At 39.7% G+C, this 22758-nt stretch overlaps 2 protein-coding genes across 2 annotated transcripts in view; both read right to left on the bottom strand.

Moving 5' to 3' along the window:
• LOC144071551 (ethanolamine kinase 1) overlaps positions 1-4379 on the bottom strand; it is a 37503-nt gene extending 33124 nt beyond the window's left edge. Inside the window, exon 1 of the mRNA XM_077596768.1 lies at positions 4286-4379. Within this exon, the coding sequence (XP_077452894.1) occupies positions 4286-4354 (69 nt within the window). The 5' untranslated portion in view covers positions 4355-4379. The remainder of the gene's footprint in view (positions 1-4285) is intronic.
• Positions 4380-5457: 1078 nt separating this feature from the next.
• insc (INSC spindle orientation adaptor protein) overlaps positions 5458-22758 on the bottom strand; it is a 29804-nt gene continuing 12503 nt past the window's right edge. Inside the window, exons 2-13 of the mRNA XM_077596764.1 lie at positions 22214-22305; positions 16828-17200; positions 16695-16747; positions 16288-16411; positions 16097-16210; positions 13265-13390; positions 10389-10560; positions 9505-9683; positions 9362-9428; positions 8611-8766; positions 8124-8200; positions 5458-6633 (exon numbers count right to left, since the gene is read on the bottom strand). Of these exons, the coding sequence (XP_077452890.1) occupies positions 6505-6633; positions 8124-8200; positions 8611-8766; positions 9362-9428; positions 9505-9683; positions 10389-10560; positions 13265-13390; positions 16097-16210; positions 16288-16411; positions 16695-16747; positions 16828-17200; positions 22214-22272 (1629 nt within the window). The 5' untranslated portion in view covers positions 22273-22305 and the 3' untranslated portion in view covers positions 5458-6504. The remainder of the gene's footprint in view (positions 6634-8123; positions 8201-8610; positions 8767-9361; positions 9429-9504; positions 9684-10388; positions 10561-13264; positions 13391-16096; positions 16211-16287; positions 16412-16694; positions 16748-16827; positions 17201-22213; positions 22306-22758) is intronic.

Raw genomic sequence — 22758 nt, 5'->3', positions numbered from 1 at the left:
CCTGCAATTCCCACTGTGATTTCCACTAACGCTTTTTGTGCAAACGCACTAATGGACAAGTTTAGCACATCAAAAGGGGATTCAATTTTCTTTTCAATCATGTCCCCATGATGTACAGCGTGTCATCAATAAGGGGCCCATTACAGGGGCGTAGCCATCGGGTCTGAGAGGGTCTCCACAGGAGACATCGCAGGCTCGCCACCACGGCTAGCAGACAATTTGATTGTCTGACAAATTTGTCTCAAAGTGCAAATACATGCGGGGAAATTAATGAATGAATGATAATGTCTTCTTCTTCTAGCTAAAACAGCAGCACCAAGAAAAGCCGTGAAAGGTTTTTAAGTGTAATCACAAATGTTATGCGTTTATATCAGGAACACCAATCCATGTGATCGTTTTGGACACTTTTTTAATCCGTAGGAGAGTGAAAAGTTACCTTTTTCCCTGTTTTGAAGATTTTCCAAGTAGGTTTCTTGTGTAAAAATAAATAAATAAAATGATGAATTTATTTGTTGATATAATAAATTATACATGTGGCTAGTGTGAATTTCCAGATCATTTAGTTTGGCCTTGACAGATTTCCAAGAGTTCCATTCTTTAAGGTTTGTTCATGTCATATTCTTGTATGATGTTCCAAATTAAGAGCACTTCACATTCACTATAACTGATCATTTTTGTCTTGCAAGAAATAGAGAATTCTATTGCATTCTGTCATACCTCAAACCATGGCCCCATCCATATAAGGCAAATAAATACATGTAGTATTTCAATTCAAACCATACAGACCATCAAACACATTGAAGTGTTAACTAAAGATCCTAAGTTAACTGACCAATTTTCACATATCTAAAAGCACCGTTAAACCTCTAAAATGTAACCGTTTTTCCTCATGTTTTTTAATTAATATTATTAGCAAGAAGCCCTTGTATAATTAAAAAGGCTATGAAGTCACCGCCTGGGCTCAAAGGACAAGGTTGTTTTTTTTAAACGAAGTATCCAGACACATGTACTTACTTACTTATTAAATATGTATCAACGGGTCTGTGACCTTGACTCGAGCCTCATTTGAAGATGAGCCCCCCAAAAAATCAGGGCTGTCTGCAATTACAGACTCCTAATTACATATTCACTTTGAACATGCTGCTACAGTTGTTCTCCACTCCGCTCGCTTAAAAATAAATTAAAAATCTGATCTGTCAAGTGACGACTTAGTATCTACTTGTCCTCACAGCGGGCAAATGCTTGCTGCTCTTCAACCTCCTTTCAATACAGAAATCAAGTTATTGAATTCATCATTATTGCATTATGCACATGCAAGTAAATGCACAAGCACAGGTCACCTGGCAGACATTTGAAATGTTTTTCATTGGTCCTCATAAAAACAGTATTATTTGTGTTGCACGGTAGAGAACTATGTCATTTTCAAAGGAGAGTTATTTGAATCGACTTACTTGAATATCCCGGTATCAGGAGCATTCCAAACTGTATTCAACCTAATCACGATGATTTTTTTTCTTCTATCGTGATGAGTGGCAAAATTAATTAACTACATAAATAAATGCAACATTATAAAAATAATTAAATGGCATTGAAATTTTCAATGTTTTTCTTTAATTTTAACATAATTATGTTCAATTATTTCAATATTAATTTTGTTTGTATTTATTTTTTTCCATTTCAATAATTATTCATGTTATTATACACTTGTGCATTCCGGCGGGATGTTGCACGAGTGTTTAGCGAGTCTGCCTCACATTTCTAGGGTCAAGGGTTGAATCCTAAACTCTGCCCTTCATCTGTGGAGTTCACCCTTTGCCTACGTGGGTTTTCTCCAGGTACTCCTGCGTTATCATAGATTCGAAAAACATGGAGAGTAGGCTGACTGAAGTGTGATGGTTCCAAATTGGGATAATAATGTACCCCTGACTTTAGATCAATTCAGCTATAAGTCCAATTTACTGTGAAACACATAACTCAATAGTTATTTGGTAGTCAAGAGCATACCCCCAAAAAGTAATGATCAAATGACTCCTATGTGTGTTTCTAAAATACATGGCAAATAAAGGTGATTCTCAATGTCATTCTGTTTACAAATGTAAAACAGTGTACTGACATAACTCTTTAAAAGTTAACAAGTTCACATTGCGTCACAGTTGTGTGCACACAGAAAAATAAATAAAATCCCGCAGCCCAGTCTTACGCAGGCTAATCTTGCCACAAGTCCCCAGAGACCCTCAATGCTGTGTGTTTGCATGTGCACAGACGGCCCAAATGGAGAAGGCGTGCTGCGGTGGCCCATTACTGGTTAGGAACAGCGATGAGGGATTAGTGTATGTCGTTCATGTTCAAGTTAAAGATATGTAGCGCAAATTAACAGCTCTGTTTTGATAGGACGATACAGTTGAGGGCCAACATGAAATGTACCCCTTGTTTTAGTAAAGAAAGGCTGAAGTAGTTCCAATCAAAATGACTAACTTACTGAGGCTTTTGAGTCCACTTTCTTGATATTTGTTCATGGGTATAGTCACGATAGATTCATATTCCATGATTATTGTTATTGAAGAAAAATAGATATATATAAAAAACATGATAGTATATTAAAGTAAGCATGCATTAAGATCAAGTTTTCCTTTTTCTTGCCCAAATTAACCACATTCCGTCGAGTGAATAATTTGTACCATACAAATGTATGCGTACACAGCTGCTAAAAACAAGTGGTCTTATGAAAAAAAGCCTTTGAATGCAAGACTGTGGTCGCTCAAATTTTAATCGGTGCATTTCATTAATTCATTCCCTTTTCCACAAGCACGCTCACTCCAAACGTATCACAAACTCAAGATTTGCTTCACACTCAAAATGTTAATTGCAATGGCTACTTTGTTCATCTTTTATTTCAATTTACAGCATTCAAATAAATTAATGGATTAAAAAAAATAATCAAAACAAGCTTGTGAAAGAGTTTTGACTCAAGGACGTTATAGGTTAAAAACAAAAATGTGGCATCCCACTGACCCCCCTTGCGCTCAAATGCATCCCAGCGCATTCAGCCAGAAACTAATGTGAGTCCATAAAGGGAAGTATTTGTGTTTGAGGACACTGACTGCATCACTCTACTCATTTTTACTTTTTTCTTCATGTTCCAGTTCTTCCTAAGCAAAAAATACGCCACCTTTAAGCATTAGCGGACAAAAAACAAATCTCCATCTCTGCCAATTAGAAGTCGTTTATCATTTGTTTTGAGGGAGTTGGCGACCCTACACTTAGCTGACAAAGTGATCCCAAGTATTTAGCATAAATGGTCTTAAGAGTTGCATGGAAAATGATAATTTACACGGAGTAGCAAAGCATTTAAAAACAACCATTGAATGGTACAACACATTCCATTTACCTGTGTGCTGGTATTTTTATTGAATTCAACTTTTTTTGTGTTCTTATCTGTGCCTACAGCATGGATTAAGCAGGGTAACAATGGAGGAGATGGGCGCGTGCCAGCGAACCCAAGGTTGGCCAACTGAACGTCTAAGAAAAAGAGGGGGGGGGGGAAAGCGCTTTTGAGCAACTTGCTCTTGCGGTCACGGTCAAACACATCTGTGGTGTGAAAAGAAAAAGAAAAGAACCTGTTTAGTGACACAGGGCCGATACTTCCTGCACAAAGACATATTTGATCACAAAAAGCCTACAGACACACAGACACATTGTGTGATGTGTGGCCTGAGGGCCAAAAGAAAAAAAATGAAGAAAAAGAAAAGAACAAGATGCTGTCTCCAAGGAGAAGGTTTGTGGCGGAAATGTTATTGTTTTGTTTCTGCACAACAAGGACAAGTTTTACACTGTAACACTTGCAACTCTGTTTGGAGCTGCTTTTTCAAAAATTATTTGAAATTCACAATGGACAACCACAATGTAATCGGCACATGCTGGCTGGAATAATAGAATATTATACAAATAAAATAATACACACACACACTATCTATCCACATACAATCCACATAGTCAAAATAGGTCAATATCTTAAAACAGCACACACGAAATGTTTTCAGGAGTGAAAAGTGGTGCTTTTGATCTAGAAGTGAAAGTGAGTTGTCTCAGGATAATAACAAAAATAGAAAAACAACAGCAATATAGGCAAGTTATATTTGAAGTGGGGCTGACAGGGAAACAGATGAAGTGGTATAAATTTGAAAAAGTATGCAGTATTTAGCATGAACTTGTTCTCTTTTACAACCAAACATAACCAAAACAGTGACAAAATAGCAGATCAAATGTGTGGTTTATAGAAACTTACCAGTGCTGATGAGTACCAAGCCAAAACTGACATGGGGTAACGAGACAGCAAGAAACAGATGGGTGACATTCGAGGCAGCGGATTGGTTGACACACAAAGCACAGACAACAACAGGTGAACGCAATGGGTAATCACAGAAAGAAGACACTAAGGGAAACACATCAAATGATCCAAACACTAACAAACTCAAATGCAAAACCTACTGTTTTAAAGAAAAAGGTTATAAGGGCAGCCAAAAGCAGTTTAATGTGCCAAAAACTGCACAGATAATTCAAAAATCTCAAATCCCTGGGACAGTAGCTATTTTCCCTGTGAATGTGGTAGACACATCCAGATACAAAAATAAAATAAAAAATCCAGGGTCAGAGTATATTCATGAATTTATAGAATTTATTAGAAAAGCAGAGGAGGTCATCACTATTGTTGGCAAGCTACAAAGTTTAGGGGAGAATGTCTGTTGATAAAAGTGGAACTTTTTTGCAAGGCCCATAATTTGGCTCGACATGTTCAAAGACACAAAAGGAAGCAAAACAAGGAGCCTGTCCATAACTGTAAAACATGAAGGGGGCTCTGTTCTGTTTTAGTGCTGCTTTGCTCACAATGCACACGGTATTTTAATTCTAAACAGGATACCATGAAATTGAAAGATTTTCAAGGCACTCTAGTGAAGGATCTGATAATCAGTGTCAAAAATCATGGCATGAGTCGCACATCATTCGGACGATGCACACTTTAAACTTGCGTCCAATCCTAGGTGACCTTTCTCTATGGGTTTTCTCCAGTTAAAATGGTTGTTTGTCTCTTTGTGACCTACGATTGGCTGATAAGCAATTCAGGGTATCCCCGCCTAGTGGCCAAAGTTAGCTGAGATGGACTCCAGCACCCCCGTGAGCCATGTGAGGATAGGTGGAACAGAAAATGGGTACAAGGTGTTACTCGTAATATGCTATCAAAAACTTAAAACTGCTCGTTCTGTGCCGCTTCGTGCTGCTAACTAGTTTTAAAAAAAATTGCCACTTTGCCCCCCAAGCCTCAGGGTACAATCAAGCAGTGCACACACATTATGAGAGCTTCACAGGCCACCCAAACACTTTTCTTTTATTCATGCTTTCTGCTGGGTGGAAAATAAGGAAGTCTGATGGGGAATAAGTTTTCATTTTATCAGACCGATCCATTATTCACTGCTGCTTGTCTTTATTAGAGGCAGTGACTAAAATCATTCTTTTCAAATAACAAGACTCATTCCAGTAAATCAAGACAAATATTGATGGCATTCACACAGAGTCTAGGTGATGTGTAAAGATATACAAGAGGGAAAATAATCATGCACGTAACCTCTTTATAAAAACACAAACAAAAAAAACAGTATGCTGTCCATGGATACAACTTTTTAACTGTAATGAGGTACAGTGGACACTGCTATTTGAGGGGGATAGGGACCGTGCCGGATCATAAATCTCCTAAATCTGCGAATACTTGAGGTGCTTTTAAAAAAATCTTTTTTTCCAACTACACCAATTTTTAGTAGGTGCTTATTAAGTGCCATGCAGCATTTTATTCCTCTCAAAAATAAAAATGTGAAATAAATAACAATATTATAAAGAAAAAAAATAGCTATAAAGTATAAGGGTGGCAGGTTGTGAATAGGTGACCGCAGATTCATACCACAAATTAGCAGCGATCCACTGTAGTTATGTAGCATGTGCTTATATATAGAGGAAGTATGAAATATTACAACCTATGCTCATTGATAGCTTGACAATAATAAATAATAAACATTCTACCAGATGGCAATAAAACTATTTAAAATAGAATTGTAAACTCTTGTAAAATTCAGCTTTTTGCCCTGCCCAAAATCGGAGTTAAATTTTGCATTTACATAAGATTCCATTTTGACTCTTATAAAATAAATTCCTGATACTTTTTCCCTTTAAAAATAAATTCAGAAAATTGTATCTATTAATACCACTTCTCAATTTGAATGGAGAAAATATGCCTGGACTGCAATAAACATACTATACACAGTATGAATAAATTAAAAATATTGACATAAAAATGTGATCCTCATGCGAGAACACACACACCTCCACAAATAAATTGTCTTCTTGTACATTCTGATGTTTTTTTTCTTTGTTTTTTCTGGCAATCCTGTCAAAGAATGTTTACTTACATAATGAGCGCAAGTGTTGGATGTGAATTAGCATGTTAACACATTCACATTACACAAAGCTCTCCTCCATGTTGGAGCACAATAGAAAAGAGTCGACCAGTCGCGGTTTGATCAACTGCTGATGGTCGGCGGCTTCGATGCTTTCTGGACAACCCGACGCCAGCCTCCTCAAGGCTGCCTGCAGGTGCAGATCAGAACATGCTTGTAAATAACCCTCTTATTTTCCTGCTCTTTTTCATTCTGCTTTCTAAAACTGGATCAATGATGCCCTACTCTGCCAAAATCGAGGGCATGGACTCAAAAAAAAATAGGGTGTCAATTTTAACCCTTTTAGAGAGAGTGACCACAACAACTTTGTTAAGTTGGAACCTAAGACTTTTTACCCATTCTAGAGCAAATAAAAATTTTGGTCAATTTATTTTATTTTATTTTTTTGGGCACTTCAGTCCCTTATCTATTCAAAAGGCAAATGAATATTGGGGTTCATTTAAGAAAAAGAACACTATTATTTGTATTCAATAATTGTTAGTGTAAGTTTTACATTATTTTCATCATAAAAATACATTTGTACATTAGAAAATTGTGAAAAAAATTTTTTTTTAAAGAAATTACACATTAAATTCATTTTCTGAATCACTTATCCTCACAAGGGTCACGGGGGGTGCTGGAGCTTATCCCAGCCAACTATGGGCACCAGGCTGGCGACACACTGGATTGATGGTCAGCCAATCGCAGGAACTCATATATGAGCGTGTTAATTTAAGCCATCCATTATTCTGGAATAACTCTTGACATTTGGACAAATTAAATGATCAATTAATGATGAGCAAACTCTCCCAAAACCTGGCTATTGATTCAGGTTTGTATGAGGGGGGAGAAATAAAAAAAGAAGACTGGCTCGGGGCCCCTGGGAATCAAAATTGGCGACACATTTTTTATTTCTCCTGAAAGGTTGCTTCGAACCATAATCACTCATTTCCTGTTCACTTCTAAAGTGTCTGAGTTTCGAAGATTTAGTCTGAAATCCCAGTTTCCACTGTGATTCATATTTCACATGTGTTCCATAAAAAAACCAGAGTAGTTAAACAGCTAGTTGGGTCGACTACAATTGTACAAATGATGCATAAAATTGCTGCTTTGAAGGTGGAAAAAAATCATCATCTAGTACATCATAGATCACCCTCGGCCAAGTGCAATGTGCAGTGTGAAGACAGATCTCGCCCAATTAAATTCTCGACCCCCCAAAAAGTACTCCTGATAAGCAGGAGTCCTAGAAAGAATTAAAAAAAGTATCTGTGATATTTACGTATCTGAACACGCCATGTCTGGTAAAGAAGTTTAGGAAGATAAATCAATATAAATAAAGGCAAATACACAATCCCAAAGGAAAAGCTGTAGTAATGCCCACAAAAATGAAATAACTAAAATTGATTTTTTCTATTTTTCCTGATATACCTTCTTCATTTTCATAGGATTCAATTTCATTATGACACATATACCATTTTGATTGAAAGGGAAAATTCTTCAATACGAAGGACTTTTTCCTTCTGATATTCAGATTTAACTGTCATTTAATGCAAATTTTAATCTTAAACAACACTAAGTGTTTCATTGTTTACTGTTTTCAGGACATTCAGATTTGTTCCTCTTATAATTCCTCCTACTTACCAGGCAAGCAACCAAGACAGAGTCACTGTTATTCCGCTCCGTAGGGGATCGGCACAACTCGATGAGACGAGGAACGGCTGAAGGCATCGGAGGGAAAGTTCAAAGACATTGTTACCATCACTGTTACTTGAAGAACAGAGAACGGAGTGGGTCTAATGACAAGGAAAGCACAATTTATCGCTATTCAATGCCCTTTTCAAGTTTGACCCTAAAAAAAGTGTTGAAAGTAGAATTACCCCTCTGGCTGAGATACAGGCTTCTGATTGGGTCTCATTTGGCCAACTCAGAATCATTTAAATTTGAAAGACTGACTGTGACGGCATTCTGAGTAAGTTCTCATTTCATTTCCATGCATTCTAAATGCCCACCTAATATTTGTGTTTTGTGAATGTGGAAAGTATGTTACAAAATAAAACAGTCTGGTGCCAAACACACATCCACCTGATTTGAGATTTGAATGAATTGATGAGGAAAAAATCCAAAGTACCTTTGAGTTGAATGGCCGACTTTGCTAAGTCAGTGTCCCGGCTAAGGCGCGCCAGTGTGACCGCGGCCTTTTGCTGAACACGCTCGCAGGCAGCACCCTCGGACGGACTGGAGGAGGACGGCCTCTCGCTTAAAAGCAGCAGCAGTCGCTCCACGCCTGACATCACAAATGGAAAACAGAAAAAAAAATCAAATGGACCTTTAAGAGGCAATACATTATGTAAGATTTTTGTCCATTTCATACCTGTCAACCTCTGCCGATAACTGCCCTTATAAATGATTATGATTCCCCTTACAAACCCCCCAAAAAACTTACAAACACCGTACGAGTCGTACGGTGTTTGTAAGGTTTTTTGGGGGTTTGTAAGGGGAATCATAATCATTTATAAGGGCAGTTATTGGCAGAGGTTGACAGGTATGCTATTTAGTATAGCACAAGTGGGTTTTATATTTCAAGTCCACTCTATGCAGACTTTGATTGACAGGCCTTGCTTGGCTATGACCAGAAATGGCATGATGCTGCCATCTTGAGGAAATTGCTAGATCAACACACAGGGAATTTGTTTTATCTTCCTTATGAATTATTATAAACCAGTGTAGAAGCCCATGCAGGCACAGACGAAGAAAAAAATGCTACCTCTACACCGGTAGGGTTTGGAGAAAACACGCCGAGTCTGCTTATGAACCCAAACCTCAGAACTGCGAGACCAATAGTGCAACTCTAATGAAAAGTGTATCTGTGAAAGGCTCACCTTCCTCGTGTAGGACTTCACTTGCACACTGCTCCAAGACTGATAGGTTTGCCAAAATGGTCACCACCTGAAATGCCATCGTTTGGAGTTAATGTCATTTTTTGGGAGTGGTTTTATATTTTGTAGCAATGGCGAAACATAACCTGGTCCTTGGAATACGGCGTGTCCACCCGCTGGCGGTCCTTGCAGGCCTCCAACAGGATGTGAATGGCATTGAGCTGCAGCAGGATCTCGCAGGCCATGCTGTCAAAAAAGGTTATGTTGGCCAATGCTGCAGAAGCCAAAAGAAAGATCTCGCCACAGGAAGCGCTCTCGCACAGGTCTGAAAGACAGGGAAAACTCCAGAGTTAGAACAAATATTCTCCAATGAGGTAGCAATATACCACCTTCCTTCAGAATAGATTCATCCGTACCACTTATCCTCACAAAGCTAGTGGTCTTTCAGAATAACTGTCTAGAAGTTCATAAGATGAATAAGTTTAAGAAAGCTATAAGCTTTTTAATCCTGGAGAACCCAAATTTAGTAGTATAATAGTAATTTGGGTGTGACCCAGTGGACGAGGTGTTAGCACAGGGGTGGGCAAACCGGTCCTCGAGGGCCACTGTGGGTGCAGGTTTTTGTTGCAATTGACACAGCAAAGGCACTTTAACCAATGAGATTTCTGCAGAAAACAAGAATCACCTGGCTGCAATACACTGAGTGATTGCACTTGCAGGACACCAGATTGGTGAAAAGGTGGCCTCTTTATGGGTTGGAATGAAAACCTGCACCCACTGCGGCCTTTTTGGAATAGTTTGCCCACCCCTGTGTTAGCATGTGGGCCTCACAGTTCTGGGGTTGGGGGTTCGATCCCAGGTGGGTCCTCAATGTGTGGAGTTTGCATGTTCTCCCCGAGCTGGAGTGGGTTTTCTCCAGGTATTCCAGTTTCCTCCCACACCCCACAAACATGCCTGGTAGGCTGTTTGAACCCTTTAAATTACCCTGCTCCATTTCTATGGTGACTTCTGGGAAAGGCAGATCACTCACTGATGAGCGCTGTGACAATGTCGTGCATGCTCTCCAAGAAGCTGGCCAGGTGTTGTGTTGATGTGTGGTGCGGAGATGTGATCTGCGCCACCACTGCTGCTGCCTCGGCCCGAGCCGCCTCCTCGCTTCCGTCGTCAGTCAATATGTCCGCCAGACACAGGATGCCATCAACCTGTTTGGGGGCAAACAGTCATTTTCTGAACTAAACTGAAATGTTCTTTTTAAAATGATAAAAAGACACGAAGGGTGTCCCCCGCCTCTGGCCTGGAGTCAGCTGGGATAGGCTCCAGCACCCCCTGCGACCCTAATGTGGATAAAGCGGCTCAGAAAATGAGATGAGATGAGAAAAAGACTATTTTTGTGTGTGTGTGTTGACGAATTTATTGTTTTGGATGACAATTTTGATTTCAGACAATGCAACGTAAAATTACATTATGCTTAACACTTTATTTATTTTTTTTCTCACTTTTTAACACGTTAAAGAAATGATGAAATTCTAGGATAACAATTGATAATATCGATAATATCAATATCTATATTTTAGATTGGCTGAAGTAATATCATAAGATTACCATACAATCTAAATGACCAAAATATCAATTTTAAAGTGAATTCCTTTTTTGCTAAACTTTCATCTGATCTGCCAAATTTTAGATGCAGTTTAACATTTTTCCACATAGTGGCATTGTTGTACACAAAATTCATAATATCCACAGGCAGTCAAAAGTTTTGAGCTACCATTCAGAAGGATGAGAAAGTGTCTCATAAATTTTGACCACAGTCAACCTGGTGTTATTTGTACTTCATATGAAATTTGGCACATGCACTTATTATACTCATAAACACATCTATCCATATGCTACATACATTTCACATAATAAAGTCATTCTAGGAATCAATTTTGATCCCTGTTTTTTGGTTTTTTTATTTTTTTCTTACATTCTTTGTCACTACTGTTTCATAAAGCAGCACTTTGGGGAAACCATAGTTTGGAGACAAGCATGCAGAACAACACTCATCATCTATGCACCCCTGTCACACTTATCCACTGATGAGCTTCTGTGCACCCTCATTCACCCAACCCTATTTTAGTCCCCGTGGACGTCAGTAGCAGTGACGTGGAATCCCCCCCAGAGCTTCCTGGCAGCACCACCTCACAAAAGTGGGTGCTCCTCCCTGAGATTCCCTCACATTACTGCAATGACTGCAGTGTGGCTTGAAATGACAATTTTTAGAGGGTGCAAAATACTAAATTGCCAAGAAAAGTAACATGAATAAAATACAGTAATTCATCATATTGAATACAAAGTACGGGTTATCATTCATATATCGTTTCATAGTCCGTGGGGCAGATTCAGATATGAATAATAAAAAACAGTATACATTTTAAACTGATTTGCTTCAAGACAATGTAACAATTGAAGTTACCGAAAAAATACTGTTACTGATATATATATAAAATCCCAAATAATTTATTTACTACGAATGCAGTACAGACTACAGTATAAAATGTCCACAAATACCAACCTGTGATCCCACATTTTGGGCTATTTTTTTTTTTTTTTTAAAGTATCTTAAACTAGTGAAATGCTTGTTTTTAAAGTAAAATGTTCAACGCCCAGCACTTTGGATCTAAATGAAAATGAATAACAAATGATACTTATAGAACTTGTTGCATTTTGTTCATATAGTAGTAACACACAAATGACAAAAGATTGATTTGGCCTTCAAGGTTTTTGTCTACCTTTCCCTGCTTCTAAAAACAACTAAATGACATCCAAATCTTTGATTTTAGGTGAAGAATGCAGTAGATTTATCCATGTTGTTGTCCAACCTATTGTAGCATTGCAAGTAGCCCCTCATTTCTCCTACCACGGAGTGTGGCATTACAGGTGTAAATGATGTTTAAAGTTCATGTTCTAGAAGTCTGAGTTACTGGTGCTTTCTCATTTGCTAGTTATCCTATTTTTCATATGCCCCATTATAAAACTATGAGTGTGAATGACTTCTAAGTTAATGGCTTTCTAAGATTCCTCCTTGTCTGTCTTGTATCCCTGATTCTCCTTCCGAAAATGAAGTGAAAATAGTGAAATAGTTATGTATCTCAATACTGTGGATGGTTTACGCTTGTTGTTTACACGGTTGTGTTACCACTCGATTCGTCGTTAAGATGATTCATACCATAGAGGTCGTGTACCGATCCACATGCACTCGGATCTCACACATCACAGAGTAATCGCCGATTCAAATCAGTGTATATTTATACCTCGTTGAATAATAATGACATTATACCTAACTCCAAACTGTATTAATAATCATCATCTTAAATCTTTTGTACAATACTAACACTCAGGTGACACCAGAGAGTACACTATCTGTCAATCATGCAGTCTTCTCCCGATTTTTTTCCCTATAATGGTCTATGTTGTGATTACACGAAGTCCCATTAGGGGATGAAAGCGAGCAGCGTATCGGCTGATAAACAGCAAATGCACACCACCGTCCTCCACAGCGACAGTTGTGTTTGTCGAGGCTGAGCGGACGCGGCTGACGGCTGATCCCCAGAGAACCTTTTGGTGTGTCTCCTAAGCGGACTTTTGCTCTGAAAGGCTTTTCATGCCTGAATGCTTCCCTTACCCTCAATTTAGACTATACAAACTACTAGCATATAAAATGCCATGTTCAAAACTTTATGGGATTATATTATTTATCAAATGATCAAGAAAATAACGTGATAAAAAACCTTTATCATTTTTTGATCCGTGCCAGATTATTTCAAAAATGTATTTCTATTTTGGTTCATTTTCATCCAAGCCAAGTAGAATTGGGATCTCCAATCAGGATCAGTGTAAGATTGGGAGTGGATGTGTTGTTACCTTATCCAGCTGCTTGATGCCCTCCTCCACACAGCAGATTGAGGCAACAGTCCTCAAAGCGTGAGCGTAGAGTTCTTGAAAGCGATCCTGGCGGCAGATCTTGAACAACGACACCACTGCTCCTTCCTGCAAACATTCACATATATTTGCATCATATTCATTTTAAAACACTTAACCAGTTTTCTTGCAAGTGTCCAACTTCACAGAGGTGTTAGACTGAAGGTTTCACTCTACTTCGAAAGGCTTGATCCTAAGAAACGTGATCAGGAGCTCCAATATGGAGGTGACGAGTAAAGGTTCTGCTCCAACATCTCGGCTCAAGCACAATTAGAATTCTCTCTGCTCGTACAAACATTCTGACTGGGGTCTTCCCCGGACCATGTCGGTCGGTCCAATCATCCATGTCTGAAAGAGCAGTCAGGTTGTGGAGGGCAGTGTGATTGGCCACTTCACTGAATGAACAACACATGGCCGGTCTAATGGCCTTATTAGGATAATGGCGCTACTTCCACCAGGTAATTCTACCTATTTGCACACAGATGAATACCTGGAAATGGAATTGCGTAGATATGTGGGGAACACATTTTTTAAAGGTGTTTTTTTTTTTTCTTAGTGTTTAAAATTAATGCAATGTTTATACTAGGTGATGGATTTCAATATTGTTGTCACGGAAGTGACAACCTTCTGTTGATAGTCGTATAGCTGCAAGGAGCACAAAATGATGCTGATGTATACATAGTCCTTCACTATAGATTTAATTGAACTACTAGATTGGATCAATTTTATTTTCCAGGTGTTGTCATCAGAATGCATTGTGGGGCATGGTCTTGCTTGGAGGTGTACGGTTAAAAATAACCAAAATTCTATTTAAAAAGAAATCTAATCGTATTTCTTTAGAAAATTGTACTTTATTCACGAAATAATAGGGTTTTTTAAACCAGTTTTTTTGGGTTACAATTAGGTGGAAAATGAATGTAATGGCCATGGAAATTGAGACTTTTAGAAACATAGACTGCCATGAAGCTAACATCTAAAAGACAGAACTCTCAATTGGGAGGTACTGCAGATGTGCTCCTAATCCTGGAAACATGCCATGCAGAAAATCAGTTGGGATAGAGTTCAACCCTTCAAAAACCCTGCACCGCCTTACTGCCACATAAAGTGAATGAATGGATTCAAGATGCATTGCTTTGGAGATTATTTTTGTTAACGTTAAAGATGAACAGGCTGGAAATAAAATGCTAGGACTTTTGTCTTGAATCCCACTGAGAAGCATTCAGTAATGTGTTAAATTTAATTGATTTCACCTAGACGGTTGCTTGACTTTTTCACACTAAGTGAGCAACTACATCCTCGTTTATAGTGACTTCACCTCCCAATATCATCACGCACGGGGCTAAAAATGCCTCTGCTCAACGACGCATTCGCACGAATAGAACAACGCAGCATGCAATTCTATAATTTGCACTCCATTGCACATGAAACAACAGATCAACACTTATTATTTACACAGAGAAACATTTTATAGATGCCTTTTTTTGCACATATAAAATGTTATGTATTCTAACAGTAAATGGAGATGAATATGTATTAATAGTAGATATAACGTCACATTTTATCCATTTAAAATTTATCCTCATAGAAATTGACTATTGTGAAATTTGAGCAGTGTGGCCTATAGTCAGGTTTGCTATTTTAAACTACTAATGATTATTAATATCACCATGTGAACCACTATGTCTTATTGAATCAGATATTTTGGAGGCCAGTGGTATATTTTACCAGAACTTTTTTCCTTTTTATTTTTTTTAATACTGAAAATGAATAGGGAATGTGAGTATTTCACATCATGATATTTCTGACAAAAAATAGACATCTGTGAGTCAGTCTGCTACATTCTCAAACTGACTCATTAATGTTGCACTGTTACTCACAACATTGCATGCATACTATAAACTTGAGTGTCACCACAAAGGAAATATCAGCTCTCCTTTCCAGCATTTAAAAATCTAATCACATTTAACGGGAGAAAGGAGGAGAAAAAAGGAAAGAGAAGCACGGACTCTGCGGAAAATGATAATGAGGGTTGGAGGAGCTTGGACACTAGCCAGAAATTATGCACTTGGTCGTGCTGTGTTTCTGAGTGCATGAGTGCGTGTGTTAGAAGTGGCGGGATGTCGTTTAGTGGCCGTCACCACGACTGGAAGGCAGCCTTGCAACCCTCCCCTTGTCTGTAAGGTGGGGTGAGTTGATAGGTAGATTCGCCTAAACCACGTGATTAATGCACAACGCTAATGGGAACTGACAGTATTGATCGAAGAATCTGTGTGTGTGCCTTAAAGGCGGCCAGCTAACTAATGGCCCGATTGAGACTTTCTGTCTGATATCCTTAGTCTGAGTTTGTGGTTAAACAGTATTTTACATTTAAAAGGCAGGATGCACTCATAGACTGTTAAAGATAACCCAAATGACAATGCATTTGACATCGATTAGCACAGACTTAACCATCTACCCACTGGAAATCAAGAATATCATCACAGTAACTGGACCTGGTATGCAAAATAACCTGTGAGAGAGATCAATTTCCCGAAAGTCAACTATACCGTGGAAAAAATACCAGAAGGAAGGAGGGAGTTTAGCTATCTGGGCTGTTTCTTGTTACGAACTGCGGCAAGTTGGAAGCTGGGCTTGGCCAGATGAGAATTTATAATTGAGGCAGTAAAATTAATTCCGTTGCTCAGACATCATCTTTAGTGTTGACTGCTAATAGGTTGTAGCAATTTTATATTAGGTATTGGAGTTTGACTTTGATGTCCACTCTGAGCTCAGTACCTTGGCGATAATGCTGCAGAGCTGTGGCCCATCCTGGGTTAAGGACAGCAGGTTACTGATGGCACTGCCAATAGTGTCAACGTTGTCTGAAGATTCAATCTGTTTGATCAGAACCTACAAGCAGAGATTGGATTTCTGTCAAAGGTCAATCAAAGCAAAATGAAAATGACAACAAGACTTGAGGTATAAACCTGAATCTCGTTGGCTAGTGCCATGTCAATCATGTTGCTAAACGAATCGCTGACATCAGTCAGGATCTCGTGGATAGCATCCCTCATAGACTTCAAGAAGAACTCGTCCTCAGTGTGTAGGCACCTGCAGGCAAAATTTGCAACAAGTAGATACTTTTTGAAAATCTGACTACATTAAAGATAACAAGGTATGTAGCAAATGTCACCTAAATACTAACAATTCTACTGAAATACCGCCCAAAAGGAATTCCATTACCTATGTAGTAAATTAACCCTTTCATTATAGTACAGTAGTGTATGGATTTAAATACAATATAAGTTATTTCTTGAAATACCACTACAGTTAACCCAACAGTATTACTTTTACCACAATATATGTATCACTACGTATTAGTGACTTAATGTACCTCTCAGTGATAGTCGTGAGCTCCAGGCACTTCTCTAGGAGAGATGTCTCAAACTGGAACAAAAACAAAACCACATGGTTGAGCGACATAAAATGACCATCTGAGTAGTTAAAAAATGAAAAAAACAGATAACCTTCTGCATCTCAGGTGGCGTATTTCGTGCCGTACTGTATTCGTTCACCAAGGAACGCACGTGGCAGTTTGCCCGCACCGCTGTGCTGTGGACCCTCTGCCAGCGTCCTTTCTCTAGCCGCTGGAACATCTTGCCCAGCTCAGTACTGACCACCAGGGCCCTTCGCAGGAGCGACTGCAGGTTGTTGCGTGCCACAGTGTCCCCCGCCGCTGTCCCCGCCCCAGCGGACACAATCAGCTCAGCCTGCTGGACATCGTCCTCCACCTCGATGGGCTTGGCCTGGAGCACGCACATGCACTCTACCTCCGTCATGTGACGCAGGTCTTCCATCCAGCGTTGGACGGAGTCTACCTGCAGGCACTGCAGGCGACTGCTGCTGGGTGGACAACCACAAGAATGGGGAAGGCACTTTTAGTCAGAACATTTTTTGGACAATGCAACCCATACTTTTGTAAGCAGTACATTTTAGCGTTCATGGATATTTTTATCACCCTTCATATTCCATCCATCTTGATTGACGTCTTTAGCAACCAGTGTTTATCACATAGTTTCCATTGTCAAGTGAAGTGCCCAAATTTGTGGTTCTAGTCTACGCTTTTGTTTACTCTCTGTCACAACTGCTTATTACAAAAGTCCATTGAGTGGTGCCGATAGTTGAAGTTGGCCGACAAGTGGCCGCACCAGCCAAACATGTCAATACGAGCCTAATGAACTTCAGCTTAAGAGGGCAATCATGAGTGCAGACACCCAGGGAGTCCTCCAAATAGCTCAATGCCTTCAACATTTCAGATTTTCCTTCCCGTGCACCATCTGTGGTTGGCCACTCGAGACCAAACTGAAGGTGGATGTATAAGATTGTGGCTGTGTGCGCTGGCCAAAGACACATTTTCCAATGGCTAGCTGTCTGGACGCGTGACATTGGCTCAGTCAGGTATTGGGTTTCAGCTACACAGGACAAAATCATTAAAAAATCCTCAGCTCCATTTCTGTCTAATCCACTAACAAACCAAACAGCGGCTGGCGGTTTATGAAAGCAAATCAATGTGGGCTTTTGTTTGGGTCGTGCAAAGGTCTCATTCAGTGCGAAAAGCAGTCAACACCACCAATCGGCCACAACAGCAAACCCACCACACGGAAGTTTCTAAGCCAATCAACGGGGCACCGGAGGACTAAACATAGACAACAAGTCTTTCAGCGAAACCCCACAGATAGCATCATTTCCTCTCAAACTCAATATCCACTTAAAACATGCTGATGAATTTTCAGAACTCCTAATTTACAATCATCAATTCTTTTAATACCAATTGCTTTTCCTTAGGCTTTTACTCCTCTTTGTATTCTAAAGAAAAATCTGCCTCCAACAGCAGTGGTTAACTCATTTGCTGGTATCGATAGCGATAAATATGAAATCCATTTTAATCCTGAAAGCAAATGTTGCAGTGACAGATGTAATTAATTCAAATATACCTGTAAATACATGTTTACAGTCATATTGAACTCAAAGTCTTCTATTTTCATTGTGTAATTCAAGGTAGTAACAACAACAAAATCCTACTCATCTCCTCCACAAAAAAAGACAAGGACAGTTTTGGATTATGTCAACAAACATCAACAAAGGCTGCAATGAGAGTCACACTCAGACAGCTTGATGAGTGATTTTTGTTGTGGCTGACAAGGAGGAAAGCCGCGCATTTGCTCTCACTTTGGCATCAAATCACACAATTAACCACTTAGCGACACCTAAAGCAAGCTCGTCTGGGCGCAAAGCGCCGTATCTATTTGCCGTCGGAGCCATTTCCAAACCATTTTTCCGCACAGTATATTACATCATTGCGTTAAAATGAGCCAGGCTGGATTTACTCGGCTCGCCAGCCACAGATCGACGATGATAGGGATGATAATAATAGGTCTGTTTGCCAGAACAGGGGAAGCGGTGTACTTAGCTTGAAAATGAAATATTTACATGCGGGGCCCAAAGAGTGGTCTATGCCTGAGGAAGTCAGATTCTCACTAACTTGAGCATCATTCCGTGTGAGCAGGCTCTTTCAAATTTTTGGTGTGTCTCCTGAAATAGCTGGCAGACTGCAACAATCACATTTAACCTCAGTGATTTTAAAAAGCGGGCATTGTGGACAGAGAGATATCTTCTTTCTATTAGGTTTTACCAAAGTGGAAAAGTCTAAATTGTCTTGATTTCCCCAAATGACAAACCATTCAGGGTGAAAGTGCATCAGATGGTGGAAACCTTCCAGGTAGAAAAAGTCAAGGTGCCTAAATTTGTCCAAAATATCACTTACTGTGCCCAATTACTGATTAAGCGAAAAGTGAAACTTTGTGTGATTCATTTTTGAAGCATTCGCTTCTCTCGACGAGCTTGCCAATGAGTCATCGTTCTGTCTAATGATGTTTCCTCCTCCAGCGCAAGTCTGGCGCATAAGTGAGCACTAAATTGATTTGAGATACTTTGGTGACAGAACTTTAAGTAACTACTGTGCATATAAAACATTTAGTCATTTTCCATTGTCTATTCTGCTTCATCTTGTTCAGGGTAAGACCATGCCTACTGACTCCAGCCCCTGTTTCGGCAGGCAATGTTTTAGGGTTCCATAAATTAGTTTTTAATAATTGCAACAACAATAAAAGCAATATGAATAAACAATTGTCATTCAAAGAGGTCATTGTTGCCGATTTAGGTTTGTATGTATCTATTTTTGAAAATGAAAAGTCAAATTTGGGGGAGACAGCTTTGTTATTTCACATTATCGCTGAGAATTTGGACACTTAGGGGCGTCTCCTCCGGATAGCTCTTTGGTACATCCTCAATGAGAAATGAAAGGGGAATTCACATGACAAACATCCTCACAACTCACAAGGTATGACTCAGTGCATTTGCAGGTGAAAACAGTGAGTTTGTGCCAAAATACAAATGGACTGTTGGATTGAATTTTTGCACAAAATCACTGTGAAGCTAGAAATTCTCTCAGCCAACCGGCATTTGGGCAGGTGTGCAACAGAGCAGATGTTGCCGTTCAACTATGGCAGTGAAAGCGCAACTGGAACTAATTTGCAACTGAGGGAAGGGTGTGGTCGCCCAGAATATTGACTCGAAAGCCTCAGATGATTTTGCTTTAAAGAACAACACTTGGTAGAACTTGGACGAAGATTGAGCTAGGGTTGCTTTACGCCCGATGAATGATGAACAGCAAAACTCCATGCTGTTACCCACAACAGAGTTTGGGCTCTGAATGAAAGCACAAGACAGCTTTCCTCACAGCAATGGCGGAAAAATTGTTTTCTATGGGGGCCAGATTGTAGATTTAGTGGCCCCCCGGGAGTAATAATAACTGTGAAAACACAAACATATAAGCACCCGAAGGATAACGTTTAACAGACATCAGAATCCAGTATGTGGCTTGGCTTTTGGTTTACGAATATAAGGTGCAAATCCATAGGTGATCTAATAAGGAAATTATAATTGAAGTGTAACAGAAAGAAATTTGCACAGGGAATTTCTATGGTTATTATATTGTTTTTTAAAGATATACTTCAGAACCCACTGCAATGAAAGCATCTTACTGGCTTGTGCGTTCAGTTGTTGTGTAAGATAAACTACATATCCGTACAAGCTGATGGCGGCAGTCTTAATCGGTCCTGTTTCAATCTCTTGAAGAAATTCGTTAAAAGAGAAAGAAGGAAGTAACTTATCACTCTGTGTCATTTTTAATGGCTGCCATGGCGCCAAATACTACTAAAAATGTGAGAAGAGCGTCCGGCTTGGCAACTGGGTTGGAACTGTGGGCAGAGAAGAACACACACGCAACCACCATCATGGATTTGGCTTGGAGTGAAGATGGGGAAACCAGAACACGTCTGAAAATAAGTCATATTAAAGACAAATGGCATGAAGAATCACGTTTCTTCCCACTGAATTCAATGCAAATAGCTTGAGTGCATCCAGCCACAGCAGCTTTTATTGCGTCCGGCCGCAACAACATTGACCGCATCACAACTGCATTAACTACACTGGAGTGCAACTCCAGTTACTGTCTTTGTGTTTAAAAGGAGTCACTGCACTAGACAGAGGATTTCAATGGATCGGGCCAAAGCCTTGAACCACCACGACTGTGACTGAACTGATTGAGGAACTGCTCTAGGTAGATTCTCCAGCTGTATTCAGTGTAGAAAAGCTTAAATCCCTGGGCAGTCTTTGGAGTCTATCAATGTGTGTGGAGAGACTGTGTCTCGTGTCCTATTGAAGATCGTCAAAGCGAATGGTTTTAAATTGTGCCCCTGCCGTAGGTCAACGTCCACGTGGAAACTGGATACTGCCGCCCCAAACTGATCCATTTGGTCCCTCGTGGCGAGCCACGGCAGACATATGATTGCCAGATGTTGCTGGCCGACCTTTCAAGTGAAGCCAGGAAACTGCAAGCAGTCAATTTCACCGACACGCTCGTTCGTTGTCAATGTGGGCGTCACTGTTATTTCTTTTGAGTTTATTTGGACCCTGCACGTCTGCTTACAAGAAACTGACTCCATGCACGTGTGTTCTCATGCTCAGTCTTCCAAAACATGTCTTTGCTAGTGGCGATTCAATAAATCCCTGAGTGATAGTTTATCTAAAAACGGGGACTTTTTTTAGCCAAGAGCACACCATGTTTTGGTTTCCAATGTGCATGCAGATGTTTTGAGGTAGTAATGTGTATTTTGCACTCATGTGGATCTTAGGTCTCCACCCTGGCTTGACTCTAATTTGTGGATCACATCTTAGACTTGGGCATACAGAATCAATGTATGTATCATTCAGTCTCTTCAATTTCAATGGACCCCATGTATTTCTGTATATTTTAAATTTAAAGTGGCATGTAAACAGACAAACAAACAAAACTTAAAGAACGAAAAGGCACAAGAACATACTCTTCGAAGGCACTATCTACTCTTTTTTTGATGCTATTTTGATATCTAAAACAACAACAAAAAAACTATTGATTATACCTTTTATATAGCTGTATACCTATTATTATTTTTATTTTTGTTGTTGCACTTGTCGAATGATGAATGACGTGCGTCTACAACACAGCAGCTACCCAAAGCTTCAATTTCGACTAGGAATTTGTCAACTACCAAGCAGCTCTTATCAGTCATATTACCATTCATCTTCTCGCAATGATGCACAACCACACACTTCAGCCCCAGAACATTATCGGGCGTCAAAGTGGGCTCTATACTTCTAGGCGTAGCATGTTATTTTAGCCAATGATGGCTCCTATTATATTATTGTCAATGCGGCTCAGCGGCTGAGTGGTTAGCACGTCGGTCTCACGGTGGGGGACCAAATCCAGGTGGGTTCAAATCCAGGAAGCGTCCCTGTGGGCCTTCTACTTGCCTGCTGGGAGAAGACGAAAGAGAACTGCTCTGCCTGGAGCTGCACTGTGGCGTTGCCATCCTTTCGTCCACCTTCCTGCTTTAGGTTATCACCTGGAATATGAAAAAAAAAAATCACATTTAATTAGTCCTGCGAGGAACAGGAACAACATGCTCATCCACTATAATCTCTCTTTATTGATCCGCTACCAAGTGTCCCATTCCTGTCCCTCTTTCCTTTTGCTGTAACTAATTCAATTATGAATGAATTTCTTTGTTAGGAGTCGCTGTGAGGCTGCTTTGGTGTGCCAGCAGAATCATATTTCTTATCTTCTAATTTATTGGCTGGCTGCCAGCCAGGGCTGCTCTCTCTCTCTTTCTCTCTCATCGCTACTTTGAGCCTTAAGTGCCGCAACTTTATTCCGTCCGTTTTTATTGATGAATCCCATTTGGATTAGTCCATTTTCAAGTGAGAGATGCCACGGATGCACTCTGCCCAAAACCCCTCACTGCTGCTGCCTTCCGGAGAGCCTATTTCTAATCCATTTTAGTTAATGATACCCTCTG

Source organism: Stigmatopora argus, chromosome 3 (assembly GCF_051989625.1).
Source record: "Stigmatopora argus isolate UIUO_Sarg chromosome 3, RoL_Sarg_1.0, whole genome shotgun sequence".
Classification (NCBI taxonomy): Eukaryota; Metazoa; Chordata; class Actinopteri; order Syngnathiformes; family Syngnathidae; genus Stigmatopora; species Stigmatopora argus.
Note: the sequence above shows the minus strand (reverse complement) of the source record. Positions and strands in the feature narration are given on the sequence as shown.